Genomic DNA, 23,195 nt, shown 5'->3' with positions numbered 1-23,195 from the left:
ACACGTTCATTTTAGCCACCCGTACCCAAACCACCAGTGACAGAGGGAGACCATCCCACCTTGCCAGATCGGCTTTCACTCTCCCCACCAAACTAGAAATGTTGTACATGCCCCCCCACCCTGTACTATTCCTTTCCATACCCCCAAACTTCTTAATGCGATGGCCAACGGCTCAATCGCGAGTGCAAACACCAGGGGGGGGTCACAGGACATCCCTGCCTAGTCCTACGGTGGAGAGAAAAGTATCTCGATCTGATGTTGTTTGACCGGACACTCGCCCTCGGCTCATTATACAGTAGCTTTAGCCAGTTCACAAATCTTGGTCCAATCCCAAACCGCTCCAGAACTGCCATCAAGTACCCCCATTCTACCCGGTCAAACGCCTTCTGAGCGTCCAATGCCACAACCACCTCTGTTTCTTTCCCCTCTGCCGGTGCCATAACCACATTCAATACCCTTCTAACGTTTGAAACCCCATCTGATCTTCACCTATCACCTTCGGGAGGCACTCCTCCAGCCTACCTGCCAGTACCTTCGCCAATACTTTTACGTCCACATTCAGAAGTGATATGGGCCTATACGACCCACACCCACACTCCATCGGGTCCTTATCTTTTTTTAGCAACAGGGAAATCGATGCCTGCCCCAAAGTTTGTGGCAACACCCCCTTCCCTATCGCCTCTTCAAACATATCCACCATCAGGGGTGCCAGCTTCTCCTTGAATTTTTTCATAATATTCCACCGGAAACCCATCCGGCCCTGCCACCTTCCCCGACTGCATCCTCCCAATCGCATCCTTTATCTCCTGCTCCACTATTGCTTCTTCTAATGTAGCCCTGTCCCCCTCCCCTAGCCTCGGGTACTCCAACCCATCTAGAAATTCCTACATCTCACGGTTTCCCTCAGGTGACTCTGACCTGTACAACCTCTCATAAAATTCCCCAAAAACCTTGTTAATCAGATCCGGAGCCACCACCAACTTCCCTGCCCTATCCCTCACCTGAACAATTTCCCTTACCGCTGCCTCCCTCCGGAGCTGACCTGCCTTATCTCCATGTTTGTAAGCTGCACCCCTTGCTCGTCTCAGTTGGCACACCGCCTTCCTGATAGATAGTCGGTCAAAGCTCGCCTGTAGTTCCTTCCTCTTTCCCAGCTTCGCTGGTTCCCCATCTTCTGCATAACTCCTATCTACCTCCAACATCTCATCTATTACCCTCTGCCACTCCAACCTCTCCTCTTTGTCCACCTTGGCCTTAAACAAAATCACCTCAGCCCTCACCATCGCCTTTAGAGCCTCCCAGCCAACTGCCTTCGACACCTCACCCATACAGTTGAAACCTACATATTCCTCAATTACCTTTTCCATGTTGTCACAGAACCCTTTCTCCCCCAAAAGTCCCACATCTAATTTCCACCCTGGCCTCTGCGCTACCCCCTTCTCCAGCACTATATCCACCCAATGCAGAGCATGATCTGACACTGCAATTGTCGAGTATTCCAACCCCTTAACCCCAGCCAGCAAAGCCTTCCCCACCATGGAAAAAGTAGATCCGCGAGTATACCTTATGGACTGCTGAGACAAACGAGTACTCCCGTTCCCTCGGGTGCAGAAACCTCCAAGGGTCCACCCCTCCCATTTCCACCTTTAGCCCAGCTCTTCTTATCCACCATCATCATACCACCGGGCCCTGCCCCATGAGCCTGACCCGCCCATATCCATTATTAACGTCGAACCCCTTCCCCCCCCCCTCCCAAAAACCCCCCACATTTCCTCTTGAAAAAAACATCTTCCAACATCAATTCCCCCCCCCCCCCCCTCGCTCGCCTCGCAGGCCCATCAAAACCTGCTAACCATGCACCAATGTCTGCAGCCCTTCTCTCACCTCCGTTCACTAGCCAACTTTAGTTAGCTAGCGAGGGTGGCTCCCCCACCCAGGTATACCGTCCCCTCCTACTCAGTCCCAGAGAAAGAAAAACCAAAAACAACAACCCAACCCATACCATTCACTAAAATAAGATATAACCGTCGCAACACAGAATGCCAATCAGCCCAATCCATAACTTGAACTCTATAAAAATGTGAAGTGAAGTAAATTACAATACACGTCAGTAAAAAAGAAAGTTATAGCATTTATACATTTTCCAGCTCCCCAATCACAGTCAGCGCCGGCCCTAGGGTTGCTGGCGCCCCGGGCAAGCTGAACTTCAGCGCCCTTCGGGGGGCCGGGGCCGAGGGGGGCGGGGGGGGGCTGGGCCGAGGGGGAGGGGCGGGGCTGGGTCGAGGGGGGGGGCGGGGCTGGGTCGAGGGGGGGGGCGGGGCTGGGCCGGGGGGGGGGGGGGCTGGGCCGAGGGGGGGGCGGGGGGGCCGGGAGGCGGGGGGGCGGCCGGAGGGGGGGGGGGGTGCCCACCGCGCGGGGAGGGCAGCCACCGTGCATGCGCTGGTTGGCACCGGCCCAACTGCGCATGCGCGGGACCCGAGTCTCTGGCGCCCCCGAGCACATGGCGCCCCGGGCGACTGCCCGAGTTGCCGGTACCTTGGGCCGGCCCTGATCACAGTCCACAGTCTCTCTTCCAGCTCCACTCCTCACATCTGTCCCAAGCCTTCTGCCCTCACGAACGCCTCAGCTGCCTCCGTCTTTGGCATCATATGTCACCCTCAGCTTTGCCGGGTATACCATACCAAATCGCACCCCCTTTTTGTACAGTGTCGCCTTCACTCGCCTGAACGCCACTCGTCTTTTTGCCAACTCCACCATCAAGTACTGGTAGATCCGAACTCCAGCACCATCCCACTGCACCTCGTGCTTCTGCTTTGCCCAGCTTAACACCCTCTCCTTCATACAGTACTTATGGAAGCAGATAATTACTGCTCTTGGCGGCTCATTCACTTTGGGCTTCGGCCTTAATGACCGATGAGCTCGGTCCAGCTCGTACTGGGAGGGGTTCTCACTCTCCCCCATCAACTCCGCCAGCTTCTTAGTGAAGTACTCTGTTGGCCTTGGGCCCTCTGTCCCTTCGGGCAAACCCACAATTCTCAGATTGTGCCACCTCGAGCGGTTCTCCAAGTCCTCGAGCTTTGCTCGGAGTCCTCTGTTGACCTCCACCACCCTCCGCAGCTCGTCCCCCATTGAGGTGAACCGGTCGCTGTGCTGCGACACGGCCTCCTCCACTTCCTTCATCTTCTCGCCCTGCTCTCTCACCTCAGCTGATGTCTTTGCCACAGCTACCCTCACCGGGGCGATTGCCTCCTCCACCAATGACTTCAATGCGACCGTCATCTCCTGCCTCAAAGCCTCCATGTGCCTCGCAAACTGCTTTTCCAGCTCCACCGCCATCACCTCGGTCACCTTCTCCACCGTAAGTATTGCGGCCCCACCATGTGGTCAGGCATCCGCCATCTTGTCAGCACTTTTGCTGATCCTCTCATTCAATGGCGAGCCCGCGTTTCCTCCCTCCTTGATGCTGCTTTTCGCATCCTTTAACGTCTTATTATTTTTCCTTTTTTATCACGCTTCTTTCCTCCTTCAATCTTTTTTTTATTATAGAAAAACAAAAAATTCTTCCTTCAAAAAAAAACTTTCACCAAGTTTCTTTAAAACTTCTTTCTCTTTTTTGTATCCCTCCAGAATTTCCCTGGGACCGAACTTCAGTCTTCTTACAATATTCGAGGCAAGAGCAGGCAGCACGGTGGCCTGGTGCTTAGCACAGCTGCCTCACGGCGCCGAGGTCCCAGGTTCGATCGCGGCTCTGGGTCACTGTCCATGTGGAGTTTGCACATTCTCCCCGTGTCTGCGTGGGTTTCGCCCCCACAACCCAAACATGTAGGGTAGGTGGATTGGCCACACTAAATTGCTCCTTAATTGGAAAAAATAATTGGGTAATTGAAATTTATTTTAAAAAAAGAGAGAATTCTAGGCGGGAGTCACCCGATGTGGGACATTGCGCCCTGGCTTTGGGCCTGCCGCCTCGACCTTGGTTTGGCTCTGCCCCGCTGCTCTGACCACCTCACGCGCTGGGCCCAACGCCTCAGCACCAGCCGCCCAACACCTGCGCGGTGTTCCTCACCAGTTTTCAAACTGGCCTCGCTTGATGCCCAGGATGGCCCCAAAGGCCGACAATAATCGGGGGGGGGGGGAGAGCGAAGGATCGGGGAAACCCCCGAAAACGCTGCTAATAGTGGTCACTGGCGGGAGCTCCACTCGATGCGGCCAACCCGCTCGCAAATGCCACCCGATCTTTCTGATAGTTAAGGATAGCCAGCACATTCTTCTCAGCACATTCGTATGAAGTTTGAACTCTGATTGGGTCACTTGCCTTGTACAATCTCTCAAACTGTTTCAATGGTGCCCCAGGGTCTTGATGATCAGATTTTTGACAGCCATTGGAAGCTGTCTGGTAAATTCTCTATTAGTAAAAGACTGGGGGAGAAAGGAAATCCACTCCTTGACAGAATTTCCTTGTTGTTGCCAAGGCATATGCGCGATTCTCTGCTCCCCACGCCAAGTGGGAGAATCGCGGGAGGGCCAGGCGACTCACAACATGCCGCCCTGACACCCCCCCCGCGATTCTCCCATCCCCGCTTGGATGAATCGCCGCTCGCCGTTTTTCACGGCGACCAGCGATTCTCCGGCCCGGATGGGCTGAGAGGCCTGACGTTCCCGATCGGTTCACGACGGTGGGAACCACACCTGGTCCCTGCCGTCGTGAACATGGCGCCAAAGTTCTGTTTGAAGCTTGTGGGGGGGGGGAAAGAGGGGAGTGAGCACCACGACCGTGCTTGGGAGGGGACTAGCCCGCGATTGGTGCCCACTGATCGTCAGGCCGGCGTCTCCAAGAGACGCACTATTTCCCCTCCGCCGCCCCACAAGATCAAGCCGCCACATCTTGCGGGGCAGCGGAGGGAAAGACGGCAACCGCGCATGCGCGGGTTGGAGCCGTCAGCCGTCGTGACGTCATCCGCGCATGCGCGGGTTGGAGCTGGCCAACCTGCACATGCGCGGCTGACGTCACTTGGGTGCTGCCGTTGCGTCATTCTCGGCACGCTGCCTTGACACAAGCGTCAAGGCCCGGCGGCCGAGATTTACGGAGCGCCGCTCCTAGCCCACTGGGGGGGGTTGGGGGGGGGGGGGGGGTGGCGGTGGTTGTGAATAGGGTGCGAGGAGCGGTCTCCGAGCCCGTTGTGAACTCGGCCGAGTTTCACGACGGCCTTCCCGATTCCGCGCGGGAGCGGAGAATTCCGCCCCATATCTTTCATTAGTAAAAGAGGCTGATCCAATTACCGCACAATGCCCAACAGTGGCATAATGAGTCAACCTTGGATATTTGGATATCACAGTATCACTTCCAGCTGGCATGATGATTCACTAGTGTTCACTGGCCAACCTGCCTGAGGCAATCTATAGATGGGCTTCGCTTAAAACAGTTTGTATAAATACAGGCTACATGATTTGGATAGAAGTGTGGGTCAATGGCACACTTGGGCCATCTCTCAAGGCCCATTGTATGAGAACAGCTCAAATATTTACTTGTCAAAATGTAAATTAAACCAAAATTATTAAATAGTTTGTATAAATGTCTGTATTCCTTTGGAATTGAAAGACCAAATTGGAGAAATGCAAATATTTGTAGTATAGCACAGCATTAAGGGGAAATTATTTTCTTTTCTTCCTCCTTCCCTTTTCAAAAGATCACTTATACTGATACCAGAAGCCCTTGATTTCAGATGACCTACTTTATAGCCTAGATATTCTGGTAGTATAACCTAGATATTGTGGATGATAAGATTCAACCGAGGAACAATTCTGCTGTGTATTATTGATCTTTTATTGCAGTGAATGTTGAGCTGTTTTCAGGCTGTGTTCATTTTGTAGTTTGATATGAATCGTTTTGGTATGTATTTTTCCTTCGGAGGAAAGAAACAATTGAACCACAGTGTGGAATCACTTCCTCAATAATATACAAAAGTAAACTACTTCTTAGTTAAGTTTGCAGCAGGTTCACCAGTGTATGACGGAGGAAGATCAGTAAAAGGTTTAAGTGAGGCCCTTTGGCGGAACTTTTTTTTTAAACCTCATTTACACTCTAAAGAATTAATCGTGTGCGATGGGCTCTGAGATGCTTCTAAGAGATGTTTTAACGCACTATATAAGTATAAAGCAATTAAAGGCAATTGCCCTCCGAGCAATTTTATTTAGTGTAGAGGCGGGTTTGCAATTTCCTTTCTTGACTGACGTGCTTCACTGCCAGCTCCCACTTTTCTTTCATTTTACCATAATGGCGGTAAGAGTGGGAGAGATTCCTGGTCAGCCAAGTGATGGAAAGAAAGTTGGAGCCTTTTACATCATTATCCATAGCTCCCGACTACAGCATGCATGTAAAACACGCACGCGGTCACGGCAATTATGATTCTGGATAATCTTGTGGTACACCAACCACCATACACACATACTTAACCACGTGCTGATAGAAATGTGCATTTACACGCATGCAAACTGTGCAGAAAATATCTCTAATTATGTTTTTGTTCTTTCAGGGTCTCCAATGCAAAAGCAAAAACATAACTTTTAGTAAGTATTACTTTTGAAACCGTAAAATAATTTCTAATTTACAGATATAGCAAATCTGTTTTTCTGGGAAGGTCTGAATAAACTGATGCCTTTAAGTGAAGCCGGAATCCAAAATGAGCTCAGACCTCCTGATGGCGGCTTTGGGCAGAAGGTGTGCCTGCCGTCGTGAGTGTATCTGTCTCAGCTGGAAGTGAAGTCTTCCCTCCCCTGTGAGATGTTGCGGTTAACTGAAGAATGAACGTTGTCCAGGACAGAATAGAAGCAATTTATTGCAGTCACAGTCAGATATATTTGCTTCTGCTTTTTTGCAGTTCATTCCTGTTCTCAATTGTTGATCATATCAGCTACCGTCCCCGCCACGCTTGTTCATCATGAGTAAGCTTAATTTATATTGCCTTCTGTCATTAAATAACATTCTAAGAATTCTCACTTAACTCAGAATTATTTCAGCTGATTTAGTCATGAATGAACTTAGTGCCTCATTAATTTTGAACAGTGAGAATTGCTTGTTTCTGACACAGCAGGTATTTCCTCAAGTGCATTGTGCAATAGGGAATGCCAAGATTGCATTCACCTATTTACTCGTATATCAATCTGAGAATAATGATGAGGTAACTCCTCTACAGCTTAATGAGAGCTTACACCATACAGTCTTCCACTATTCCTCGTGCTGAGCTTGTTAATTATTTGGCCACTTTGCTGGTATCCTAGAGCAGGGGCAAAATAAGCCAGCTCAGCTATGATTCCCTTCGCAGTTGCTACTCTTCTGACCCTCTTACCTGTAGAACAGCCATCTGACTTTCCATCGGAGTATGCCGCATTCACAGGAAATAGCCCAGCACAAGCTGGCCTTCAGAAAACACAAAAAGTCTTTAATGATGTGGCAATTAGATGGTGCAGTGGGTTATCGCTCGCATTCAATTTAGAACCAGACAAATTAATGAATAACTGCACTTCTAAGGGTGCTAAGGGAATTAATTTTAACAGTTTTTCAATCCAGTTGCTCAGGAGAATGAGCTAATGATGAAATAGTTTGAGCTCCAGGAGGTACACGTCTGCAGCTGAGGCAGTAATCTTGTTAATGGGTAACAAGGATAGCAAAAGCCTTATTCGGCAACAAGTTGTTCTGTACCCTGCCAGGGATTGTTCAATGCTGACACTGAGTACCTGAATGGTAAAATATCCATTTCACAACACTAGCATCCCACACCTTGGTAATCACAAAACACATTCCAATAAAAAAACAAAATATAGTTTTTCTCCTCTGTTTTTTTGTATTTATTCAGAATAGATGACACGATGGCTGGATACTGGTTCAAAACTTTTAAGTAGACCTCCTCTAAATGTTGATCCTCAAAGTCCTTGGGAAGGACCTTAATCAGGAATTCTAGTCGTTGATCTCCACTTCTAGGCTCTGCCAGGAGCAGTGTGTCCCTGTGCCACGGCAAGACATTCTGGTCATCAAATTGGGATCTCGAGGAGCATAATTGCACTATTCCTGTCAAGTGGGAACCAAGCAAATCTGCCCTATTGATTCTACTTTCTAATTGTTGGGTTGTTTCACCAATGTCAATGTTCAAATTTGTTTGTTTCTATGCACAAGAGACCAATGTAAACACACACATGACAATTTATTCTGGCAATTCTAGAAACATTATAGAACAATTATTTTTTTAGAAAACTGTTCACAATGCCATTGTGAAGTTCAAGCAGTAAATTGCCATTAGAGTGGTTATTTTCTGTGATTAAATTGCCCATTAACAGCTAATTACTTTTACTCAGTTTTCTTTGTGCAATACTAGTGTAAATGAGGGGGATTCTCACAGAAACCTATAAAATTCTAACAGGACGAGACACGGTAGTTGCAAGAAGGATGTTCCCGATGGTGGGTGTGTCCAGAACCAGCGGTCACAGTCTGAAGATACGGGGTAGACCATTTAGGCCAGAGATGAGGAGAAATTGCTTCACCCGGAGAGTGGTCGGCCTGTGGAATTCGTTATCACGGGAAGTAGTTGAGGCCAAGACATTGTAAGTTTTCAAGAAGCAGTTAGATATAGCACTTGGGTAGCAGCACGGTGGCGCAGTGGTAGCACTGCGGTCTCATGGCGCTGAGGTCCCAGGTTCGATCCCGGCCCTGTCCGTGTGGAGTTTGCACATTCTCCCCGTGTTTGCGTGGGTTTCGCCCTCACAGCCCAAAGATGTGCAAGGTGGGTGGATTGAACACACTAAATTGCCCCTTAATTGGAAAAAATGAATTGGGTACTCTAAATTTATAAAAAAGAGATATAGCACTTGGGGCACAGGAGTTAGTTGCCTGATCTCCTTCGAAAGTTGGAGTTGCACTGTCAAGGCACCGGATTTATATGTTGTGCTGTTGCATTATCTAGTTATACATCTGCATTGATAGAGACTTGCCAATTTTATGCACCAAATTATTTACTTCTATACATTCATGGGCAATGCTGGGATTTATTGATCATCCTTGGATGCCCTGAGAAGGTGGTTTGAGGTCTTGTCCTTGGCCTAGCAGTATAAGTACTTCCGCACAGTTATTAAGCAGTGAAACTCTAGGCATAGTTGGAGGACAGGCACTTAGCTCTCAACTAGGAGGCTAACCACTAAATATGGTTTATATTAAAATGTGTGATATGGTCGCATACATATCTAACAATATTTTGCAATTTATTCACCTTGTAGGGGAGCAGAGCAGATCCTGCCGAAAGCGTTCGTCGTCCCTGCCCTCAAAAATTGTGGAGGATCTCAAAATATTTACAGTGGTGAAATGCATGGAGGAGAGGCAATGTTCCATACATCTGAAAGTTAAAGGGACATTGATACTTGATGGTAATGACATTTGTACTTTCACCAAAGACTTGATAAAAATATTTGGAAGAAAATTGTATCCTTGTTGCAAGGATAATGTGTGACAAGCAATTTAGATTCTGGAAATTGCATACGTCGATATTAGAACATAGAACATAGAACACTACAGCACAGAACAGGCCCTTCGGCCCTCGATGTTGAGCCGAGCAAATGATCACCCTACTCAAACCCACGTATCCACCCTATACCCGTAACCCAACAACCCCCACCTTAACCTTACATTTTAGGACACTACGGGCAATTTAGCATTTCCAACATTGCCACCTGAAACTCCGGATTGGAGATGAAGTTATGACCAAAAAAACATAAAAAGATAAACAATAGGAAGAGGAGTAGGCCAAACAACCCTTCAAGCCTGCTCCCACTTTTAATAAGATCTTGGCTGAACTTTTACCTCCAATCTAATTCCCTGCCCCTATGACACTGATTCCCTCTTGTGATAGATAGTAGGGAGATGAGAATGGAATTTTTGACAAGTGTACTTTTTGCCAGCTGAGCAATAATTCTGAATCATGTAGACCTCTTTATCTTTCCAACTGCAAGGCAAGGCATGGCAATAAGAGGTGAAAGTGTAAGTTGCAAAGAAAAGAAGGACACTGAAAAGAGATGTGTTCAATTTGGTTAAATGTTAATTTGTGCTTTAAGGATGTTTGCCCTGAGCTGCTGAATAAAAAAGATGATAGTATCTCTTGTGTGATCTGAACACACTTGGTGTATGTGATTGGCTTGTGGAACTGTTTGAAAGCTTTAAAGGGGATGTTAATGAGCAGGTGAACACTTCTATTAGGAAATGCTAAAATCTCCACATATCCCAGCCAGTAACTGACCAATCCCCTATTCAAAGTACAAAAGTTGACTTTGAAGAAATACTGCCTCTTCTCCTCCACTTCTCTCAAATGTCATGTTCGTTAAAAAGTGTCTTGCATTTACTTTGTTCTTGCATTTCAGAGCATATCCGTGGTGTGGAAATGTGCTCTATTTCAATGAGCACCTTACAATACCAATGCACTGTTGTGAAATTCAAGAAAGATGCATATACGAAGCTTACAGCACATCCTGTAAGTTTGAACCTCTGAATGTTTAACTCTTAATATTGATTACACCGCAATATAAAATTCTGCGGGGGGATTTTCCAGCTGTTCCCTCCAGTGGGATTTTCCAGTCCAACCGATGGCGAACCCAAGGGCAAAGGGGGTATCCCAGCAAAGGGGGGTGTGTGGATTCAATGGGTACTCTCACTGGCAGCAGCAGGACCAGAAGATCCCGCCAGCAGACAATGGTGGGCAACCTCCCGCTGACAAGAAGCACACCACGGGGAGGGAGAACATGGAAAATCCCCCACCCAAACTGTATTAGGCTAGATGTTGTAATAAAGCCGCACATCCCATTGGTTAGACTTGTTTCTCATTTTTATTGTCCAAAGATTGTGAGTTGATAATTGTACCGTGTAGGCAAAAGAACATCACAGACGTTGATGAACAATGGGACCACCAGTGAGTCTCCTTAATAAATAAGGTTAAAGGATTGGGGAAAAAACATGTCTTGGCTTTCTGCGGAGAATTGAATGGACAATTAATTTGCAAATGCAGCAACTTAATGAAAAATCATGAATGTTAATTGGAGATGCAATTTTCCTGAAGGTAACTGCAGTATCGAAAATTGGCCAGTAATTTGTGGTGATTGACAAATCAGAGTATCTATAATTTGCCGGTTGATTTGTGCATTAATAACTGCATGTATCATTCAGGTATTATTATCTTAAATTATCATAAAGCTGACCCATTCTGTTTGATAGTAATGGTACAGGATTGTAGGGATTATGTTACTAGACTTGTACTCCAGGGGCCAGGACCAATAAGCCTAAAATCACAGGAATTTGCCTGCTGAGCCATTTGATAAGATATTGGCTGATCATTTACTTCAACTTCACTTTCCCACCCTGTTCTCATTTCCTATATCCCCTTGGTGTCCAACAATCTTATCAATTTGGTCTTGAACACTCTCAGTGGTTGATCATTGTGGGGGTCAGTTTGTTCAGTTGGCTAGATGGCCAGCATGTGATGTAGAATGATGCCACTGGGGTGGGTTCAACCCCCATACTGGCTGTGGTAATTCATGGAGGCTTACAGAGTGGCACCCTGAGTGGAATCATGAACATTCCACAAGGATGATTTGTAGCAACTTAAATTATCTTTTGTTTTTATGCAAACATTGAATTAGAGGCATTTTCCGAATTTGAGGGGCCATGTGATTTGCTAGTGTTTTCATGTCCAGGGACATGTGGGAAAGGATGATCGAGAATGAGGTGAGGTCAGGTTGCATTGTATACCCTTGCATTCACTCGAGTACATAAGGTTAAGGAGTGATGTAATGGAGATGTTCAAGATGATTAAAGATTTGGGAGAATAATTCGAGAGATATGTCCAGTGGGAGAGAAATCCAGAATAAAGGGGTATAACCTTAATATTAAAGCATTCCGGAGTAATGTCAGGATGACTTAGCCATGCAAAGATCAGCACGGAACTCTCCTCCCAAAATGCATCTTGGTCAATTATGTCAAAACTGTGGTTGATAGGATTTTATTAGGACTATGAAGTTGAGGAGGATAAATCAAGTTCTGATTAACCATGGTCGAAACGAATAACAGAACAGGTTTTAGGACTGAATGGCTTACTCTTGCTCCTATTGTGAAGATTAATTTGTCTATTAATTTTTAAAATTAGCACTTGAGAATAGCTAACTTGAGCCTTGCAAACAGTCAACTCTCTTGAGCGTGGTAGAATCTCTAGGCTAAATTTCAAAACTTCACAGAGTAAAATAAATATGACCTTGAATACCAAATTCTATTGCCATTAATATATTGAATGTGGAAATGACAAATAATATTTCTAATTCTTCTGTTACAGGTAGAAATTGATTATGACTGTTTCAGTACTGAAATGAGGGAATATACTTATGTGACACTTAAAACAATCCCTTACTATTGTGATGCCCTCCTAAAACAGGAGTACCTAGTAGGAGGTAAGAACACGTGTAGCTTACTGAAGTCTCATATCAACCCTTCCTTGATGGTGCATTGGGTTATTTCTGATGCGATATATCGAGTTAAATCTTCCAAGGAGTGGCATTCACCATCAGATTACCACTCTGCTCCTTTATATTTACCTTGCATCATAGCTCCACATTTCTGACCCTGACATCTGAATCGGGCCCACTGAGAAATATGAAGCATACCTGTTCCAGTACTTCCTTCATAGTGGAGCAGTAGCGGGGAAAACTATTCATGTCCCCTTTAGATGGCACAAGCTGCCGTACAATGTAAGTTTACATGTCCCAAGGCCACTTTGACAAAAGACAAATAGGTGAGGAGATTGGATGGACAGGCTGGTGAATGGGGTGGATTGCAAATGGTTAGGGGGTGGGGAATATGATTGGGGGATGGGTGGGGTATCCTGGGATAGTGGGGGAGTAGTCCAGTGAGGAAACGGCGGGGTGAAGGGTGGGGGTTCAGTAGTATAACCACCCTGGTCTTAGAACTAGTTTTCAACCTTTTATCCTTTCTTGGGGAACTATTCTTGTAAGTAAGCCTCAATCATCCGAAGTCTGTGACTCTAATTCAGAGTTTTGGAGGGTTCCAAACACAGGGTACTCCAGGATACGATTTTCTGGAGACCAGATGACCTGGGCCTTTAGCTTCTACCAGTGGAGGAAAATCATGAATCTGTGATGGAAATTGTGGGTGACTTTACATCATTTTCACTTTTGACTGAAATTTCCCTTTTGTTCCACAAATCGTGGGTGAGATTTGGCTGAGGCAAACATTACCAAATTAAACTATAATTACTGCCATCAGACAGCAACCAAGGAGCATAAATATTTGATAATTTAGTGTGTAAATAATAATATCCAGTGGATAAATATACAAATTAAAATTGGTGCAATACTAAATTTCCATGACTAGAAAAAAGAACAAAGAACATTACAGCACAGGAACAGGCCCTTTGCCCCACCAAGCCTGCACTGATCCAGATTTCTTATTTAGACCTATTACTTATTGCCCAAACAATCTATATTCCACCATTCCCCGCCCAATCATGTGTCTCACCAAGATACATCTTAAACGTTGCTATCGTGCCCACCTCCTCTACTCACTGGCAACGTGATCCAGGCATCCACCACCCTCTGCATGAAATCTTTCCCCGCATATCTTCCCTAAACTTTTCCCCTCTCACCTTGAACCTGTGGCCCCTTATAATTGTGTCAACCTCCCTGGATAAAAGCTTCTGACTATTCAGCCTGTCTATACCTCTCGTAATTTTGTAGGCCTCAATCACGTCTCCCCCTCAGCCTCTTTTCCAACAAAACCAATCCGAGTTTATTCAACCTCTCCTCCTAGAAGGTGGATTTCGCCATCCAATGGAAAAGAAAATATAATTGCATGATTATCCTTTATTGCTTGTAGGAGTTGGACATTAACTGGCTCTGTTTTTCTAATTTAGATTGCACTAACCGAGAGATTGGAAGACACATGCCAACCTGCAAAGGTACAGTAAAACTCTAATAAATTATATGATTCATATGATAAGTATTTCAAGCTCTGATATTTCATCATTTTCTTTTTTTTTATTTCTTGTGCCATACACTGACCTATAGGGCAGGTGGGTAACCCGTTCCTTGGTCTCTGTAATTAAACATTAGAGGCTGGATTTTGCAACAGGCTTCAGGACCCCGATGTCCAGCCCCCATTTTCCAGCAGCGAGACTGGCTCAGGAATCATTCAAGGAGGTAGCCTCCTAATTGGCTATCTCCACATTTACTATCCTAATAAGGATGGTTGGTGGGACCTCTGTGCTATTGGCTCATAGTGTCAGCAGCTCTGAAAGGTGGGTGCTGCTGACTCAGTTCGGGAACTGCAAGGGTACCTCAACATGAAAGGAGCCCTCATTGGGTACACCACAGTGACGAGGTAAATACAACCTAGACCAGGAGGTGCATCAGGATGGAAGGGCAAACGCCTCCACTGGATCATACTCGGCTGCAATTGCACCTTTTCATGCTCTCATTCCATTAGGGAATGGAGCTTCAGGTTCCGTGGAACCCCATCCTCCATTGAGTTGGCAACCTGACATAATGCTGGCGAGACCACAAAATCTCCCTAATTGGAGTCTTAACCAGTGTAATTAGCTATGCACCTCCAATTCCTAACCTTTCCCCGGGGAAATTCTGAGGCAACGCAAATGCACTGGGGAGCCATCTTGATGCTGTGTTCCCCTATTTTCCTGGCTCCCCAACCTATGAGCGTGCCCTTGCAGGCCAGAAAATTCACCCCTCGCAGTTGGTGGCTAGTCCTTTTGTTTTGGCTTTTGCCTATTTCACCCTGGAGAAGTTTCTTTCAAATTATTTTATTGCTATGTGGCCATCGTGGATGAAGCCAAAATGTGTTCCCCATCCTTAGTTGCCCTTGAGGAAGCGGTAACGAGCTGACCTCTCTTGAATACAACTGAGTAGTTTGGCATGCCACCAATTCAGAGGACAGCTAAAGAGCCAAGCACAAAAGAGCCATTGCTGTCGGCTGCGGTCACATGTAGACCAGATCGGGTAAGGATAGGGGATTTCCTTCCCTGAAGTACGTTAATGAACGAGATGGAGTTTTAAAATAACAATTGGGATATCTCATGGTCACCATTACTGGGATTACCATTTTAATTCCAGATTTAATTATCATTTTGACTAAAATTAAAATCCTGAGTCACCATCATGACATTTTAAACTTGTACATCTGGATCCTTAGAGGCTTCTGTCGTCCTGTAAATAAATCCATTATTCTACTGCACCCTTGCAATTGCTTTGTGCCTCACAACACTGTAATGGGATGGCTTAGATCAGGGACTTATGCTGGGGATTTACAATTACGTCACAGAATGAGGTATAAGATATACACGGATTGAGTTCTAACATGTTCACTGCCTTTGGCGGTGCGCATTTTAATAAACCACAATACAATATAAAATATGTTAATCTCTCAAACTTGGCTCTCAATGATTTATAATTAGCAAATTGGATGTTGGTATGTACGTTTTCTTCATATCTTTTTAGATGCAAAGTCATTGAAATGCTCAACTTACTAGTTGACGGTTCAGTAGGTTTTAGTATTTGAATACTAAATAAATTACTATTGATTTCCTTACTGTTTTTCAGCTGGCAAATTAGACTATGCTATTAACAAAAAACAGAAGACATTATCTGTTCAAGTTTCTGATTCAGTAGAAGATCACGCCTACAATGTGCGTTTATGCCACAAATGGTTTACCTGTGAAGATTTGGGAATCAATGCATTGGTAAATAAACACTCCTCTCTTTCAACATTTTATTTGGAGGAAATTGAATTTAGGCCCCAAAATTTCTGCGTGGTCTGCTCTGCTGCTTCAAGCTTGGTTGAGTGGAATCCCAACCCATTTTAACCCAGGCCGCGCAGCCTGTCCCAATTTCCAAGGGTGGGTTTGTTCCAAGGCAATGCAGTGCCCCACTGGTACGCCTTTATAAATTGGAGTGATGCCACGTAGTCCTCCCAAGTCTTGCTGTTCAGCTCTTCTTGTAACTTTGTTGCCACTGGACAAGATAATCAAGCCTCACCAAGATCGATTATTTCAATCGAAAGGAACTAGCAGTAACAATCCATGAGTTCCAGTGAAGTCTTTCACAGGTGTAAAAGGGGCTGACTTAGTTCACTGGGCTAAATCACTGGCTTTTAAAGCAGACCAAGCAGGCCAGCAGCACGGTTTGATTCCCGTATCAGCCTCCCCGGACAGGCGCCGGAATGTGGCGACTAGGGACTTTTCACAGTAACTTCATTGAAGCCTACTTGTGACAATAAGCGATTTTCATTTTTTCATTTTCATTTTCAAAAGGATGGGATTTTTCAGGGAAGACCTGGAGCTATTGTATAGAGGGAGGAGTCTGGCGATTTTCCCACTGGCATCCTGGGGAAAATGCAAAGGCCAGAGAAAGTGGAGCAGAATCTCTATGCACACGGGTTCCACAGTAAATGTCCTCCTCAACCCTAAATCAGTCCTCTCCAGGCTCAATAATGTTTGGAGCTGCACATTTGATTCTTTACTCCCTAATGTAATTGGATATTTATTGTCACCATCTGACTGATGAATGTAACTTTATTTTTTTTCCAGATTAAAGTCCAAGACTCAAAAGAAGTCATCTTGCCATACTCTCAGATATTGCCCTGTTTGTGTATTGAGGTAATTCCTGAGTTAGTACAATGGTGTATTTGCACCATTCCATTGAAGGAATAAGATCTGTTTTCAAAAATATCATTGTGCTTTGAATATGAAAGGCTAAATGCTCATCTGTTCTGTCCAGAAAATAAATTATTGACTTGTCATGTACTGAAAGTACAAAGGATTTAAAGAAGTGGCCAAATGCTTACTGGGTTTAAAGAAATAATCATAATATTTATTTTTAATTGTCCTTAATTTAATATTGTTATGGTAAATCTGTCCAGCTGTTTGGGGAGGTGGTAGAATAGTGTTAACTTCAATGGATTAGTTATCTGGAGGCTCAAAATGATGTTCCAGGAATAAGGATCCAAATCCGGGATTGAAAGCTCGGTCTGAATTTCCTGCTCCCACCCAGGTGGGACAGGACAGGATAATCCTGGTCCTAGGACACGATTTAATAGCTTTGTCGCACCTGACATGGTTCACGATGCTCGGGATATCTCGTGAGATTCAACCAAACCTCGTGAGACGAGGCGATCTGGATCTTGCCTGCGCAGGGCTAGATCTAGATCAGCATATTTAAATGAGCCATTGGGATTATTTAAATGCGCGTTCACTGGATTCTTCCAGGGCGCGGGATTCACCAGCAGCTCCTGGGACCTTGCCAGGGTGCCGTTTAGTACTGGGTTCCACAAAGTTAGACCAGTCGTAACGGCACCTGTGGGGGGAGGGGGGGGGGGAAAGGGATGAGTCTCCCAGGCTATTGAAGACCCCTGAGTTGTCGGGGACATGGTAAAGTGGCAACCTGGCAGAATTTGTTTTGTTGAGTCACGCACCTAGGGCAATTCTCCCCCCCCCCCCCCCCCCCCCCCCCCACCCCCCTGTTGGGTCGGAGAATTGCCGGGGGATGGCGTGAATCCCACCTCTGCCGGCTGATGAATTCTCCGGAGCTGGGGATTTGGCGGGGGCAGGAATCGTGCCGTGCCGGTCGGGGGCCGTTGGCAGCAGCCCTCCCGGCCATTCTTCAGCCTGCGATGAGCCGAGTGGCCGCCCGTTTTTGGCTGGTCCCGTCGCCGTATGTTACGACAGGTACTTACCGGTGTGATCTGGCTCGGCGGGCAGCCTCTGGGGTCCTCGGGGAGGCGCGGGGGGATCTGGCCCCGGGGGGGGGGTGTCCCCATCGTGGCCTGGCCAGCGATTGGAACCCAGCGATCCGCAGGCGGCCTGTGCCATGGGGGCACTCTATTGCTCCCCGTCGGCCGCTGTAACAGTCCGCGATGGCCAACGGGGAGATGAACCATGCGCTGGGATGACACCAGCACACGCTGCCGTTCCCGTGCATGTGCCAACTCGCGGCGGCTGGCGGAGGCCTTTCAGCGCCTGTTGGCATGGCGCCAAGCCCCTTCCATGCCGGCCGGCATGGTGTAAACCATTCTGCCGCCGACCTAGCCCCTGAAGGTGTGGAGGATTCCACACCTTTGGGGTGGCCCAATGCCGGAGTGGTTCATGCCACTCCTTTGCGCCGGAGTTCCCCGCCCCGCCGGTTTTTGAAGAATCCCGCCCCTAGTAATGCTGACCATGAAATTATCAATGATTGTTATAAAAACCCACTTTGTTCCTTCAGGGAAGGAAATTTGCAATCCTTACCCGCTCTGGCCTACACGTGATTTCATTTCCACAGCAATAACTGCCCGCTTAACTGCCCTCTGAAATGACCTAGGAAGTCAATCATTTCAAGGACATTTAGTGATGGGCAACAAATACTGGCCTTGCCAGTGACCTTCACATCATATAAAAGAAGAAAAGCCTTCAGTGTTCTTATAAGATCTGTAAATGTTCTTTTCTTATGATTATATTCTTCCCAGGTTCTCATTTTGTTGCCTTTTATTGTAGCAGAACTTGTTATCCATTTGTAAGCTATGCTATGCTCTCAAACTCTATACATATGCTTTGTTGTATTTCCAGGGCTGGTCAGCACTGCCTGATGCCAGGAGGGTGCAACTTTGTCCATTTAAAAACTGTAAGTCCAGAATTGAATTAAAAACCGTTCTTATGTGCTTTATAAGTGACTTGAGCTAAACTATCTGGGGTGAAATTAAACATGGACACGGACATATTCCTTTTGTTTCTGACTGCCAGGCAGTGAGTGTAACAGGACGCCAATGTGAAACTGCCTGCTTTATCTCCCTTCACCACTCCCCCCCCCCCCCCCCCCCCCCCCCCCCCCATTTACTTGCACGCATTTATATAACTTTGCTGTGGATTTGTTGTGGAGTTTTAAGCAGCTACATTAGCTTACTGATTTAATTTTGTCTCCTTAAAATTATATTTTGCACAGCTTGCTTTATCCATGACTTAGGTTTCTGGTCTTATCCCACTGGGTGTCTAGTGGTCCAGACTGTGAGTGGCATTAGAAATATGCTTCGATTGTTTCTGCAATCTGTGTATACCTCCCCACTTCCATCCAAAGGGGCAGGCCTAGTAGCTTAAAATGATCTGGTCATGGGATGGGGTGGAGGAGGTGGGGGGGGGGGGGGGGGGGAGAACGTGTACATCATAGTGAATTAAGAGGATGCATTTGCATTGCATGCATGTTGCCTACAAGAGTTGCCTGCATTGTTCATTGGCACTCAGTGCTCAATGGCTGGTAGAAGTATGCAATTGGGTGCAGGAATCAGTGCATTTACTCTGGGCACAAATCTATTCTGTGTGTCTGCCCAGACCCAAAGAGCAACAAATAGGTTGGGAGTTGAGTAAAATATTTTCAAATATAAAGGTTTCTCTGATCCCCCATCCGTGTGTTTCTCGGCGGTGCGCCTTATGGTGGCAGCGGGATTTTCTCTACCCGCCGCTTGCCAATGGGATTTCCCATTGAAGACACCCCATACCATCGGGGACAGGGAATCCCAACGGCCGGAGAATTCTAGTCAAAAATGCTTACACCCCAAGGCCTGCCATGTCAAAACTCCATTTTTTTTCCTCTACAACAGGACTCGCTGGCTGACCATCAGGAGATTTGCTGGGGGTCAGGGAAACATCCTTGTGGTGCAGCAAGTTTCATCCTACCAGGGATGTGCTTCATTCACAAGCATATTTTCCGGTGGCGGAGGCGGCCCACAATTGGCCGGCGACAGGACTTTCCAGTCCTGTCAATGTCTACATAGAGCATGTCTCACAGTCCCCGCCACCGGGGAAAATACTGTGGGCGGGGTAGGGGTCACAATTAGCGGGACGGGAAGATCATGCTTGCGGAAAGGGCATAAAGGTATCGGCCTATGCTTTGGTGTAAAATACAAAGAACTGCCTAATTTATGTCCATCTGAAATTTAGTATAATTCATCACACTTTGTTAATTTCAAGCAGAGGCCTGCTTGGGCACGTATTAAGGGATTTCTTATATTACTTTCCTTTGCCTGGTATCATAATAAAGCCATCAGGGTGTGTTGGGGGGGGATTAGGGTATTGGGGGACCTTTCCGATTATTTCTGCTGGTTTTGCACCCCAGCATGCCCTGGGTATGCCAAAAAAAAAAAGAACTTCAGACAGCTGCATCCGGAAAATTGAGTTAGTATTTTATATTGGTTCAACATTCAATTCACACTACCCAGGTGCTGCCTACGAAACTGCCCATGGCCCATGTCAAAATTGCAAGATTCTATCAATTGCAGTAGTTCAAATACGTTCCACAAATTGCACTGAATTTCTTGGGTACACTAGTTGGTTCACTGAAAGGATTTTTTTGGTATCAAAAGATCATTATCTTACTATGTTAGGCCGAAGTTTCCATTCTGGAGACCAAGTCCGGTGATGAAAGAGAAAGTTGGAATGATGTTCACTGGACACGCAGGATCCTGTGCTGTTCAGCTCATTAATGATGCAACGTCGTGGAGGATGTTGAATCTTGTAGCGGGGCAGGCAGGGTGTTGCCTGCCTCAACCCTGCCATCAGCTCATAGGCTCCAATGTCCAGGCGCCATATTTGAATGGCACCCAGAGAATGGCACTCATGCTCTTTGTTACTTGAAGCTTCCCCCCTCCCACCTCAGTCCTCCCTTGGTTTCACCCCTGACCCGTGCCCAGTCTTGGTGCAATGTGCATGACAGGCATCTGATATCCCTTAGTGGCGGTGAGAAAGAAAGCCGAAAGCAGTGTTTTCTGACCTGAAAGATGTCTATCTCACCAGGCGTGCGCCATCTATGTACAGTCTTGAGATAGAACCTTTAGATTCCCTCCAACAGTACACATTTGGAAGGGGGGAAGATTCCAGTGTGTGGGGCTTTTAATGAGTATTCATGAGACTCCCGACATAGATCAGCAGGTCACTTGACTCACCCTTAATCCTCTGTGCAAGTTGGAAGAACAAGATTCCAAACAACTTTCCCAATGTCGGACAACTGACTTTTGACCTCCCAGCAAACCTTGCTTCCCTTCCGCTCCTTGCTGCTGGCGGGAATGGAAAATTCAGTTTTCAGTGAATTTAAATGAAGACGCACCTTAAAAATGCTTACCTTTTGTTGACAATTTCGAGCTCAGCTCAATTAATATAACCTGCTGGTGCCTATTGTAACTATCTGTATTGTAGTTGCAACTGTTCTTCAACCCTGTTTCTGGTGTCTGACTTCAGATACAACTGAACTCTGGAATGGCATAACATATGATCATGTAACACAGGAGTTGGCATGGGAACCGGCCTGCCCTGTGGAGGTTGGCGTAAATCTCTGCTGGATGACCGGAAGCAATGACTATTGCACCGATCTACAAGACTCCTTCCATAGAGTCCGACAAAAGGTAAGTGCAGGCATTTAGCAGTTAAATGCAAAGCAAAGACTGTTAACATGACAAATCCTGTATAATACCTCTCTAGATCCTAGGCTGAGAGGAGATATCATAGATATTTTCAATGAGGTTGACAAGATCAACCTCACTGCAGGATGAGTCAGTAACTAGAGGGCATGGTTTTGAGAACAACAAAGGATTGAAGGGAGGGAAAAACCATGAAAAACTTTTCAGGAGGAAGTAGATTAACATTTTGTTTTGAATAAGAGTTGAAGGAAGGTCAGGGGAATTTAATTCCGCATGTGACTACTCCAAAGTGCAATGAACAAATCAGCAATTTACACAGTACACTTGAATCAGGAAAAAACAATTTGTATGTATTGCGATTGCTGAAAATAATCACACCCCTTTTAAGAATCAAACTATGCAATCACCAATTCGATCTTTAACACCGTAAACACTTTCTAATTTGAACTATTTCCAATGTTTAAGTTTGTCTACCTTGCGTTGTAACTACCTGAGGGGATGTTTTCCACTTTAGAAATCGGGGTGATGGAATTTACATTTAACGTTTCTTCAAATTCAGTTGCCTCCATTTTCTGGTGGGTGATAAGATTTTAATTGTTCTGCCCACGGAAACCTGGCCCATCATGGTGCCAGCAGGGTACAAATGTAAGGCCAGTTCTGGAGAACTCCAGGTTATTGTAAATTAGTGTAGCCTAAATTCCTTCAGGGCAATTTCCAAATTTTGGAAGAGTGATTTACAGATCAATAACAATGGAAATATATCTATATGTTAGAGCTTTGAACTATGCAAATAATTGTTTTTGGAAGTCAACCTTGATAAGCCAAGGCTTAACCAGCGTTCAGTTTAAAAATGTGTGGCTTGAACAGCAAATGTCATGGTTTATTTTGATTTCCCTTCTTTGTATTTGCAATGACATTTTTCAAAATGACTTTGATTTGGGGAAGAGTGTGACACACGGCCTCACATGCCATCACACACACTACTTCAATCCAGCAGTTAGATGAGGCTGAATATGAATTATGATGCTGTTTTATTTTACAGCCAATAATTGAACATACAGTAATACATCAATCTACCTTCTAGTTTTGCCTTAAGGGGTCCCCTCCTCATAAATAAGAAACAATGCCACCCTGTCCTGATTAGTGAGCTAAAATATTTGCTTTTTCTCAGTCCCAGCATGTTCACAGATTACTGCCCATGCTGGGCTTTGCCATCTATTCTTTTTGTATAAATTTAGAGTACCCAATTTTTTTTTTTCCAATTATGGGGCAATTTAGTGTGGGCCAATCCACCTATCCTGCGCATCTTTTTGTATGGTTGGGGTGAGGCCGACGCAGACACGGAAAATGTGCAAACTTCACACGAGCAGGGACCCGGGGCTGGGATCGAACCCGGGTCCTCGGCGCCGTGAGGCAGCAGTGCTATCCACTGCACCACCTTGCCACCCACGGCTTTTTTATCTATGAGCTGAATCTTCATTTGGCAGCGGGGGGGGGGGGGGGGGGGGGGGGGGGGGGTCCTGCCTGCCTGCCTGCCACCTGGAGAGACGGCGAGAGACCTGTGCTGCCTCTTCTTTGGAATGATGTGGAGATGCCGGCGTTGGACTGGGGTGAGCACAGTAAGAAGTCTTACAACACCAGGTTAAAGTCCAACAGGTTTGATTCAAGGTTTGAGGAAGGAGCTGCGCTCCGAAAGCTCGTGTTTGAATCA

General features: G+C 46.1%; 1 protein-coding gene across 2 annotated transcripts in view; it reads left to right on the top strand.

The window, feature by feature from the left end:
- LOC119973394 (putative interleukin-17 receptor E-like) overlaps positions 1 to 23,195 on the top strand; it is a 46,595-nt gene that overhangs the window by 5,816 nt on the left and 17,584 nt on the right. The window contains exons 2-11 of one of the 2 annotated variants that reach the window (XM_038811426.1): positions 6,534 to 6,567; positions 6,879 to 6,942; positions 9,265 to 9,411; positions 10,399 to 10,508; positions 12,357 to 12,471; positions 13,950 to 13,994; positions 15,649 to 15,788; positions 16,635 to 16,703; positions 18,648 to 18,702; positions 21,306 to 21,469. In XM_038811426.1, coding sequence (XP_038667354.1) covers positions 6,939 to 6,942; positions 9,265 to 9,411; positions 10,399 to 10,508; positions 12,357 to 12,471; positions 13,950 to 13,994; positions 15,649 to 15,788; positions 16,635 to 16,703; positions 18,648 to 18,702; positions 21,306 to 21,469 — 849 coding nt within the window. In that variant the 5' untranslated portion in view covers positions 6,534 to 6,567; positions 6,879 to 6,938. The remainder of the gene's footprint in view (positions 1 to 6,533; positions 6,568 to 6,878; positions 6,943 to 9,264; positions 9,412 to 10,398; positions 10,509 to 12,356; positions 12,472 to 13,949; positions 13,995 to 15,648; positions 15,789 to 16,634; positions 16,704 to 18,647; positions 18,703 to 21,305; positions 21,470 to 23,195) is intronic. The other variant, XM_038811425.1, reaches the window with a different exon arrangement.

Source organism: Scyliorhinus canicula, chromosome 11 (genome assembly GCF_902713615.1).
Source record: "Scyliorhinus canicula chromosome 11, sScyCan1.1, whole genome shotgun sequence".
Taxonomy (NCBI): Eukaryota; Metazoa; Chordata; class Chondrichthyes; order Carcharhiniformes; family Scyliorhinidae; genus Scyliorhinus; species Scyliorhinus canicula.
This window is presented reverse-complemented; position numbering and strand designations above follow the sequence as displayed.